The 12002-nt window shown below is 37.4% G+C and overlaps 1 protein-coding gene across 3 annotated transcripts in view; it reads left to right on the top strand.

The window, feature by feature from the left end:
* Positions 1-12002, top strand: part of ALMS1 (ALMS1 centrosome and basal body associated protein) — a 213235-nt gene that overhangs the window by 102415 nt on the left and 98818 nt on the right. For all 3 annotated transcript variants that reach the window (XR_004678529.1, XM_035001297.1, XM_035001296.1), the window contains one exon: positions 7448-9291. Coding sequence is in view for 2 of the 3 variants with exons in the window: in XM_035001297.1 (XP_034857188.1) it covers positions 7448-9291 (1844 nt within the window). In the remaining variant the exon portion in view is untranslated. The remainder of the gene's footprint in view (positions 1-7447; positions 9292-12002) is intronic.

Genomic DNA, 12002 nt, shown 5'->3' with positions numbered 1-12002 from the left:
AGTCCCTTAACAGATACAGTTTGCAAATATTTTCTCCCATTCTGTGTGCTGTCATTCCACTTTCTTGATGGTGTCCTTTGAAGCACAAATTTTGTATTTTGATGAAGTCCAACTTACACTTCTCCTTTATTGCTTATGCTTTTGGTGTTAGAGTAAGAAATCATGGCATAACTCAGAATTACAAAGATTTATCTTTTTTGAAAGATACTTAGTTTTAGTTCTTATATTTAGGTCTGTGATCCATTTTGAGGCAATATAAAATTTATCTTGAAAATTCTGTAAAATATATATAACATAAAATTTACCATCTTAACTATTTTTTAAAAAGATTTTATTAGAGAGAGGGAGAGTGAGTGAGCAAAAGCAGGGGGAGGGGCAGAAGGGGAGGGAGAAGCAGACTCCCCATTAAGCAGGGAGCCTGATGCGGGGCTCGATCCCAGACCTGAACTGAAGGCAGATGCTTAATCGATTGAGCCACCCAGGCACCCCCATCTTAACTATTTTTAAGTGTGCAATTCAGTTGTGTTAACAATATTCACACTTTTGTACAACTGATCTCCAGAACTCTTCTTGTAAAACTGAAACTATGTCCATTAAACCATAACTCCTCATTTCCCTTTCTCCCCAGCCACTGGCAACCACCATTCTAATTTCTGCTTCTATGAATTTGACTCCTTTAGATATCTCATAAAAGTATGATCATACAGTATTTGTTTGTGACTGTCCTATTTCACTTAGCATTATGTCCTCAAGTTTCATCCATGTTGTAGCATGTGTCAGTTTCTTTCCTTTTTAAGGCTGAATAATATTCCATTGTATGTATATACCACATTTTGTTTATCCACTCATCCATCAGTGGACACTTGAGTTGCTTCCACCTTTTGGTTGGTTATGAATAGTGCTGCTATGAACATGAGCATACAAGTATCTCCTTGAGACCCTACTTTTTAATTTTTTGGGGTATAGACTCAGAAGTGGAATTGCCAGATCATATGGTCATTCTATTTTTAAGTTTTTGTGGAACTGTCATACAGTTTTTCCACAACAGCTACACCATTTTACATTCCTACCAGCAGTGCAGAAGGACTCTAATTTCTCCACATCCTCTCCAACCCTTGTTATTTTCTGTTTTTTTGATAATAGCCATCCTACAGGTGTGAAGTGGTATCTCATTGTGCTTTTGATTTGCACTTCCCTGATGATCAGTGATGTTAACCATCTTTTCATGTACTTGTTGGCCAGCTGTACATCTTCTTTGGAGTAATGTCTATTTAAGATGTTTGCCCATTTTTTAATTGGTTTTAGTTTTTTTTGAGTCATAAGAGTTCTTTATATATTCTAGATATTAACCCTTTATCAGATATATGATTTGCAAATATTTTATCCCACTCTGTAGGTTGCCATTTTACACTGTTGGTTGTATATTTTGATGCACAGAAGTTTTAAATTTAGTATATATTTATATATTATAAATAATTATATTTTATGTATTTATATATTTTATATATATATACACAATTGCATATACACAGTTGTATATATTATACAGTTTTATATACTTGTGCTGCCTATACCCATAGAGGCAATTTTTATGTGGAATGCAAATTCATTCTTTTACACATGGATAATCAGTTGTCCTAGCATTGTTTATTGAAAAGACTATTCTTTTCCCATGGATTTTCTTGGCTCCTTCGTCGAAAATCAAGTCACCATAAATGTTAGTGTTTATTTATGGACTGTCAGTTCTGTTCCCTTGATCTATATGTTTATCCTGTGCCAGTACTACCCTGTTTCAATTACGCTAGCTGTTTAGTAAGTTTTGACATCAGAAAGTGAGACCTCCAACTTTGTTCATTGTTTTCAGGGTCAGTTTGGCTACTGTGGGTCCCTTGAATTCCTACATGAACTTTAGGATATGTTTGTCAAATTTGGGGGGGGGGGGGGGGGGGAAAAAAGCCAGGTAGGATTTTGATAGGAATTGCCTTGAACCAATAGATCAATATGGGGAGTATTGCCATTTTAACAGTATTGTCTTCAAATCCACTGGGTCAGTTTTCCATTTGTTTTGATTATCCATAATGTTTTTTCAACAGTGTTTTGTAGTGTGCTAGTTTTATATTTATTTTGGTAAATGTATTCTTATGTATTTTATTTTTTGTGCTATTGTAAATAGAATTGTTTTCTTAAGTTTCGTTTTTGGATTGTTTACTGTGTGTTGAAGTACAGTTGAGTTTTGTATATTGAGCTTGAATCCTACAACTTTCCTGAGCTAGTTTCTTACAAGCTGGTTGGTTTTGTGTGGTTTCCTTGGAATTTTCTATATGAAGATCATGCCATTTACAAATATAGTTTTACTTCTTCCTTTCCAATCTGGATTTCTTTAATTTCTTTCCAGATTGCCCTGGCTAGGACTGACAGTATGATATTGAAGATAGGAGGAAGAATGGATATGCTTGTCTTGTTCTTGTCCTAGAGGAAAAGCATCTAGTCTTTGACCATTTAGTATCATTTAACAATATTGGTTCTTCCAGTCCATGAACATGGAATATCTTTCCATTTGTTTGTGTCATCTTCAGTTTCTTTCAGTGTTTTTATAGCTTTCAGAGTTCAGGTGTTAAACCTCCTTGGTTAATTTTAGTCCTAGGACTTTATTATTATTGGTTCAGTTGTAAATAGGATTATTTTCTTAATATCTCTTTCTGTTACTTCATTATTAGCATATAGAAATGCAACAGATTTCTGTATGTTAATTTTGTGTCCTACTTTACTGAATTCATTTGTCAGTTCTGGTAGTTTTTTGGTGGAATCGTTAGGATTTTCTATATATAGTATTATGTCATCTACAAATAGTGAAAGTTTTACTTTTTCCTTATCAACTGGATGCCTTTTATTTCTTTTCCTTGTCTTATTGCTGTGGCTAGGACTTCCAGTACTATGCTGAATTAAACTGGTGAGAGTGGATATCCTTACCTTGTTCCTGAGGGGAAAAGCTCTCAGTTTTTCACCATTGAGTATGATGTTAGCTGTGAGATTTTCATATACGGCTTTTATTATGTTGAGGTATGTTCTCTCTAAACCTACTGTTGAGAGTTTTTATCATGAATGGATGTTGTACTTTATCAAATGCTTTTTGTGCATTTATTGAGACGATCTTACTGGTTTTACTCTTTCTCTTATTAATGTGATGCTACAAACAATGAATGGGAAATCGAAGAAATCAGAGAATACAGGGAGACAAATGAAAATGAAAACACAGTGGTTCAGAATCTTTGAGATACAGCGAAAACAGTTCTCAGAGGGAAGATTATAGCAATACACGCCTACTTCAGGAAGCAAATAAAATCTCAAAGAACCTAACCTTATACCTAAAGGATCTAGAAAAAGAACAAAGTCCAGAGCCAGTGGAATGAAGGAAATAATAACAATTAGAGTAGACGTAAATGAAATAGAGACTAAAAAAAAAACAATAGACCTGATCAATGAAACCAGGAGCTAGTTCTTTGAAAAGGTTAACAAAATTGATAAACCTTTAGTAAGACTTATCAAAAAAAAGAAGAGAGGATTCAAATAAATAAAATCAGAAATGAAGGAGGAGAAATAACAACCAATACCACAGAAATACAAAGGATTATAAGAATATTATTAAAAACTATATGCCAAAAATTGGACAACCAAGAAGAAATGGATAAATTCCTTAGAAACATATCACCTTCCAAAACTGAATTAGGAAAACACAGAAAATTTGAACAGACCAATCACTAACAATGAAATTGAATCAGTAATAAACTCCCAACAAACAAAAGTCCAGGACCTGGTGGCTTCACAGGTAAATTCTACCAAGCATTTAAAAAAGAGTTAATACCTATTCTCGAACTATTCCAAAAAACAGAAGAGGAAGGAAACTTCCAGATCCCTTCTATGATGCCAGCATTACCCTATTACTAAAATCGTTTAAAGACATTACAAAAAAAGGGGCACCTGGGTGGCTCAGTCGTTGGGCGTCTGCCTTCGGCTCAGGTCGTGATCCTAGAGTCCTGGGATTGAGCCCCACATCGGGCTCCCTGCTCGGCGGGAGGCTTGTTGCTCCCTCTCCTGCTCTCCCTGCTTGTGTTCCCTCTTTCCTGTGTCTTTCCCTGTCAAATAAATAAATAAAATCTTAAAAAAAAAAAAAAGACATTACAGAAAAAAAGAATACTGTAGGCCAGTATGTCTTATGAACACAGATGCAAAAATCTTCAACAAAATATTAACAAACTCAATCTAATAATACATTTAAAAAAATCATTCACCATGATCAAGTGGGATTTATTCCTGGGATGCAAATAAATTTATTTGCAAATAAATCAACGTGATACATCACATTAACATGCAAAAGGATAAAACCATATGATTATCTCAGTAGATACAGAAGAATCATTGTAGTTTTCTTTAAAATTATTTTTATTTTTATTTTACATTTAAATTCAATTAACATATGATGTATTACTGATTTCAGAGGTAGAGGTCAGTGATTCATCAGTCTTATATAATACCCAGTGCCCATTACATCCTGTAGCCTCCTTAATGTCCATCACCCAGTTACCCCATCCCTCCATCCCTACCCCTCTCCAGCAACCCTCAGTTTGTTTCCTATGATTAAGAGTCCCTTACAGTTTGTCTGCATCTCTGGTTTCATCTTGTTTTTTTTTTTCCTCTCTTCCCCTATGATGCTCTGTTTTGTTTCTTAAATTCCACATATGAGTGAGATCATATGATAATTGTCTTTCTGTTACTGACTTCTTTCGCTTAGCATAATACCCTCTAGTTTTATCCATGTCGTTGCAAATGGCAAGATTTCATTTTTTTGATGGTTGAGTAATATTCCGGTGTGTGTGTGTGTGTGTATGTATGTGTATGTGTGTATGTATGTGTATGTATATATATATATACCACATCTTCTTTATCCATTCATTTGTCGATGGACATCTGGGCTCTTTCCATAGTTTGGCTATTGTGGACATTGCTGCTAAACATTGCGGTGCAGATGCCCCTTCAGATCAATACATTTGTTTCTTTGGGGTAAATCCCTAGTAATGCAATTGCTGGGTTGTAGGGTAGCTCTCTTTTCAACTTTTTGAGGAACCTCCATACTGTTTTCCAGAGTGACTGCACCAGCTTGCATTCCCACCGGCAGTGTAGGAGGGTTCCCCTTTCTCTGCATCCTCGCCAACATCTGTCATTTCCTGAGTGGTTAATTTTAGCCATTCTGACTGGTGTGAAGTAGTATCTCATTGTGGTTTTGATTTGTATTTCCCTGATGCTGATTGATGTTGAGCACTTTTTCATGTGTCTATTGGCCATTTGTATATCTTCTTTGGAAAAATGTCTGTTCATGTCTTCTGCCCATTTATTGACTGGATTATTTGTTCTTTAGGTGTTGAGTTTGAGTTCTTTTTTTTGGGTAAAGATTTTATTTATTTATTTGACAGAGGGAGACATGGCGAGAGAAGGAACACAAGCAGGGGGAGTGGGAGAGGGAGAGGCAGGCTTCCCGCGGAGCAGGGAGCCCAATGCGGGGCTTGATCCCAGGGTCCTGGGATCATGACCTGAGCCGAAGGCAGATGCTTAATGACTGAGCCACCCCCGGTGCCCCATGATAAGTTCTTTATAGATTTTGGATACTAGCCCTTTATCTGATATGTCATTTGCAAATATCTTCTATTCTGTCAGTTGTCTTTTGGTTTTGTCGGCTGTTTCCTTTGTTGTACAAAAGCAGTCATAGTTTTAATTTTCATTTCCTTAATGTTAACCGTGTTGAACAGGTTATTATGCCCCTATGTCCCATCTCTATTTTAGTCAGTGAAATGTTGGTTATTTGCCCATTTTTCTAATTGGGTTGTCTTTATTTTTTTTTAAGCTGTTAAGGTTTGGGACATCTGTATGTATGTTAGATACAAGTCTTTTATTGGATATGAGGTTTACAAAATTTTCTTCCGGCCTATAGCTGGGAGAGACGGGGGCCCCATCACTGCTGCTAAATGAGAAAAGTCCACTTTCCCTATGTGGTCTCCACTGATACCACAGCAAGGGGTAGCTCCTTACCAACCATCAAGGGCAAAAATAAGTCCTGGGCCCCTGCTTGGCCATCTCTAATACCGTGGCTTGGATGTTGGGGTGTCTTGTAATCATTTAGCAAGGGTAGAGGTTTAGGCTCCTCATTTAGCCTTTGCTGATATGAGAAAAGCAGTTTTTTTTTTTCCTGTGGTGTTTGGCTGGAATAGAGCAGTTATGGTCTAAAAGTTTTCTGTCTTGCTAGACTTCACTTTTACTGTTTTGTTTTGTTTTTTTTAGCTAATGAGAGTGGGTTTTTATTAGAGCCTTTGTCTATGCCCTTTTTTCCTGTGTTGCTGGCTTCTTTAGCTCCCAGATCTGGAATATATGAGGTAAAATGAAAACCCAGGGATTTCACTACCATATCATTCCTCAGGTCCCAAAATCCCTAGCCAGCCTGCCTTCTCTAGATCTTTCAGATAATTCTTATGTTTTATATATAATGTCTAGGACTTTTAGTTATACTTATCAGACAAATAGGAGAAAGTACAACTACTCTATTACATCAGAAGTGATAGCATAATTTTAGGTATTTTTATTTGAAATCGAATGTGGCTATTATCATCAAATAGGTAAAACAGAAATCTCAAAGAAGTTTTATATTTATGGTAGCTTTAGGTTCTGATCCATTACCCCAGGAAGAAGTACTCATTCTTTTTCCTATTCTTTGGAATATTCCTTTCTGTCATTCTTCATCACAATGATTGGTAAAATATTAGGGTATAGGCCAAGCTTCTATAACAGAGAGACCCCAAAATACAATGGCTCAAATATGGTAGAATTTTATTTTTCTTTTTTATTGTAGTCTAAGGCAGGAAAGGGAGCTCTGTTCCTTGAAGTTATCCAAAGACCCAAGCAGGCTTGGCAGCTAAGCCATTTTTACACATGGCTTCTGGTAGTAGGGGAACATAGAGGTCAAGAATTTGATTTTCTAAGGACAGGAAGCAGAACTTATACTTACTGCTTTTGCTCATAACCCATTGGCCTAAACCTAGTCATATGGTCACACCTAGGTACAAAGGAACCTGGAAAGGTCTCCAGCTTTGTGGCCATGTGACCAGCAAAGGTTAGGGTAAGGAACCTCTGTTACTAAAAGAAAAAGGGTGAGAATACTGGCAGACCAAAGTAGTCTTTATTTTTGTTAGTTTAGTGAAACATTTTTAGAAGAAATTAACTGTGTGGTCTTAGTTATCATGAGCCATTTTATCCTATAATTAACTGTCCTTTTTGTTATGTTCTTATCTGTTTTATTGTAAAAGATCAACAGGACCTTTGTGGTCAATTCTTAGCCTGGATTATAAAACTGGTTTTTATATAATTATTTGGACTACAGTAAGAACTTGTTTGTGTCTTCTAGGGTTTACGGAGTCCACGGGGAATAGGATACAAGCCAGAAGCTGTATGTAGTCACATTATTATTGAGAGCCATGAAAAAGGATGTTTCAGGACCCTAACTGCTGAACAACCACAATTGGATAGTCACCCTTGTGTTTTCAGATCTGCTGACCCCTCAGAAATGATCAGAGGACAACGGAGTCCATCATCATGGAGAACCAGACACATCGACCTTTCCAAATCTCTAGACCAGAGTAACCCCCATTTCAAAGTTTGGAATTCCTTACAGTTACGAAGTCATTCCCCATTTCAAAACTTTACAACTGATGACTTCAGAATTAGCCAGGGTCTTCGAATGCCATTCCATGAAAAGATAGACCCTTGGCTGTCAGAATTAGTAGAACCTGCTTGTGTGCCACCTGAAGAAATGGATTGTCATTCTTCATCACAAATGCTGCCCCCAGAATCCATGAAAAAGTTTACTACTTCCATCACTTTTTCATCTCACCGACATTCTAAATGCTTTTCAGATTCCTCTGTTCTTAAGGTTGGTGTTACTGAAGGTAGCCAGTGTACTGGAGCATCTGTGGGGGTATTTAATTCTCATTTCACTGAAGAGCAAAATCCTCCCAGAGATCTAGAACAGAGAACCTCTTCCCCTTCATCATTTAAAATTGTTAGTCATTCACCAGATAAAGCTGTGACTATTTTAGCAGAAGGCAGTAGGCAAAGCCAAAAATTATCTGTTGAACATTCTCAGCAAGAAGAAAAACTCTTAGAAAGATTAGATTTTAAAGGCAGTGATTCTGAGCCCAGTACCAGTGCAAAGTGTAGCAATGTCAAGGAAGTTCATTTTTCTGATAACCATACCTTCATTAGCATGAGCAGACCAAGTTCCACACTAGGAGTAAAAGAGAAGAATGTAACTATAACTCCAGATCTTGCTTCGCACATTATTCTTGAACAACGAGAGCTCTTTGAACCAAGCAAAGCCTCACATGCAGATCACCATGTGAGAAAATACCATTCTCCCCCTCCTCAACATCAGGATTATGTAGCTCCAAACCTTCCTTGTCACATTTTTCTTGAAAAACGAGAACTCTTTGAACAAAGCAAAGCCCCACATTTAGATCATCAGATGAGAGAAAACCACTCTCCCTTTCCTCAAGGTCAGGATTATATAGCTTCAGACCTTCCTTCTTCCATTTTTCTTGAACAACGTCAGCTCTTTGAACAAAGCAAAGCCCCAGATGTAGATCACATGGGAAAATACCATTCCCCTCTTCCTCCAGGTCAGGATTATGTAGTAGAAAAGAATAACCAACATAAGTTTAAATCATACATTTCCAATATGATAAATGTTGAAGCCAAGTTCGATAACGTGGTCTCCCACTCAGCCCCAAATCAGTGTACATTAGTAACATCTGCATCTACTCCACCCTCAAATAGAAAAGCACTTTCCTGTGTTCATATAACTCTTTATCCCAAGACTCCTTCCAAGGTGGATAGTGGAACCTTAGATAAAAGATTTCACTCACTGGATCCTGCTTCTAAAACAAGGATGAATAGTGAGTTTAACTCTGACCTACAGACTCTATCTTCAAGATCATTGGAACCAACCTCCAAATTATTGACCGGTAAACCTGTAGCACAGAATCAAGAATCTTTAGGTTTTCTAGGACCTAAATCTTCACCGGACTTCCAAGTTGTACAGTCTCCTCTTCCAGATAGTAATACTATTTCTCAGGACTTGAAAAACATACTTTTTCAGAATAGCCAGATAGTAACCTCAAGGCAAACACAAGTGAACATTTCAGATTTGGAAGGATATTCCAGTCCAGAAGGGACTCCGGTATCTGCAGATCGGTGAGTCTCAATGTGATGACAAGCAAGCTGATGGAATTTGTGATAAAAGGTTTTAAATACTTACGCAAATGTAAGGTCTTGGGGGAAAAGCAGTACGATTTCTCTTATGGGAGGTTGTATCTAACCAGTATTCCAGAAGTCTTTCAAGGCATAAATGCCTAAGTAAGAGAGAACATCTGAAAGTAATGTATTTATAATTTCAGAGGGCTTTTGACAAGACTTGGCACCGAGTATATCAAAACATTGAATTACTTTGGGAAGAGTCTTTGATCATCCCATGGTACAATTTACTAATTGTTTATTGTGTTGGAAATACACTGAAGACCAGGATTTGGGTTGTGTGCACGTGCTCACTCTCTTGCTTGTTTGCTCATGTTCTCTCTCTCTCCTTTCTCTCTTAGTTTCCATTTCATGATTCTCCTCAAATATTTAGTATTTACAATGAAAAAAAGGTAACTTTCCAGCAGAGAATCCTGACAGGTATCACTTTAGCCAAGTTATCAAGGCTAACCTCACTGGTAATGCATGTCAATATAATGTGCTCTCTAATGTGATGCCCCATTTTACAGTGTATTATAGGAAAGGAAACCCAGGTCAGGACTGTATGCATTAGTTTTATACTATTCAGCCTTATTTTAAGACTATCATTAATTCAGTTTTACATTTTGAATCCTTTAAAATACAGCTAAAACAGAATTACCGTGTGTGTTTCACGTTCCACCTTGTAGTTCAGAAAGCAGTATATGGTAGTGAAGAGCCCTGGGCTTGGAAAGAAGGAAGGGAAAAAAACGTTTATTCAGCATCCACATGTGGTAGTTATGGCAGTGAGGGACTTATATATGTTATCTCATTTAATGCTTATGATAACCCTATGACGTAGGTGGTGATATCCTTATTACCCTCTGGGAAGCTGAGACACTGATACTGCTACTTTGTCAGCAGACAGCATTGTCTCACATAATGCTCTTTTGTTTTTGGTTTTGTTTTTTTTTTAAGATTTATTTATTTATTTTATTGAGGGTGTGGGGGGCAGAGGGAGAGAGAATCTCAAGCAGGCTTCCTGCTGAGCATGGAGCCTGACAGGGGCTCAATCTCACAACCCTGAGATCACGTCCTGAGCTGAAACCAAGAGTCAAATGCTCAACCGAGCCACCCAGGTGCCCCCACACATAATGCTGTTTGTAAGCAAGAGAATGGGCATTCTCGTGCAATCTGTTTAAAGCAAGAGCTCGTTCACTGCATGGTAGTGTCTCCCTGAATCTTGAGCCCTCCTTTCAGCTCCTCAGTCAGCTATCCTCCTGGACAAGTCATTTAATATCTTTGGTACTCCTATGTGGATGATGGTGGGAGGAAAGGCTTGAAAAGCTGCACGGTCCCTTATAGCTCTAAAACTTAGTGGTTGAGAATTGGATTGGGCCTAAAAAATAGGGTCAGTCTCTGCTTTCAGTATTATAATACAGAATTAGAGTTGAATTCCTTGAATGAGAAGAAAATAATAGATGACTATAAATATGAACTAATAATAATGCCATTTGTCTGCAATGTACTAAATGCCATCTGTTATAGTAGATGCAGATACCATTTTATACTTAGTATAATCATCAGAATTTTAAAATCCTAATACTTAGAGAAATTAAATGTTTTGCCCAACATCACATGGCTATTATTAAGTGTTAAGAGGTGGCATTTGAATCTAGGTTTGTTTGACTCCAGAGTCCATAGTAATTCAAGGGGTGCCTGGGTGACTCAGTCGGTTAAGCATCTGCCTTCGGCTTGGGTCATGATCCCGGAGTCTCAGGATCAAGCCCTGCACTGGGCTCTCCGCTCAGCAGGGAGTCTGCTTCTCCCTCTGACCCTCCGCCCTCTCGTGCTCTCTCTCTCAAATAAATAAATAAAATCTTTAAAAAATAAAAAACAAAATATTAAGTATTTTAAAGCTTTTTTATGTTGAGATTATTTTAAATTTACAGAGGTGTTACAAAAATAGTAGGAATAGTCCTTGTATTAATTATTTATTGCTGTGTAACATGCTACTCCGAAATGTAGCAGCTTAAAACAATATTATCCCAATGTTAATTTGGGTTTCTGTGAGTCAGAAACCTAAGTGAGGCTTAGCTGGGTGCTTTCAGCTCAGGGTCTCTTACAAGGTTGCAAACAAGGTGTTGCCTGCAGCTGTAGTCCCATATCAAGGCTTGATTGAGAGGGTATGTTTCCAAGCTTGTTCACATGGCTATTGGCCAGAGACATCTTCCCTTCCTTCCATAAGGCAGATGTGCCCTGTCACATAATTGCCTTTACTTTTTGTGGTGAGAACGTTTAAGATCTTCTCTTTTAACAACTTTCAAGCGTATGATATTATTGTTAGCTGTCATTACAATGCTGTGCATAGATCAAATGTAACAGCTAAATGTCCCCCAGAGTGAGCATGTGAGAGAACAAGGATACCCAAGACAAACGTCATAGTCTTTGTAGCCTAACTTTCTAAGTGAATCTCACCACTTCTGCCACTTTCTCTTCAGTAGAAATGAATCACTATTTCCTCAAGAATTAGGGGTCACACAAGGGTGTGAATACCAGGAATCAGAGATCATTGGAGAATATCTTAGAGGTTACCAATATGTCCTTTACCAAAGATTCCTTTATGTTAACATCTTACCATAACACATTTACCAAAACTAAGAAATTATCCTTCATATAAAATTATAACTAAG

This window comes from Mirounga leonina, unplaced genomic scaffold (assembly GCF_011800145.1).
Source record: "Mirounga leonina isolate KUSES-001 unplaced genomic scaffold, KU_Mleo_1.0 Mir_125, whole genome shotgun sequence".
In the NCBI taxonomy this organism is placed as follows: Eukaryota; Metazoa; Chordata; class Mammalia; order Carnivora; family Phocidae; genus Mirounga; species Mirounga leonina.
This window is presented reverse-complemented; position numbering and strand designations above follow the sequence as displayed.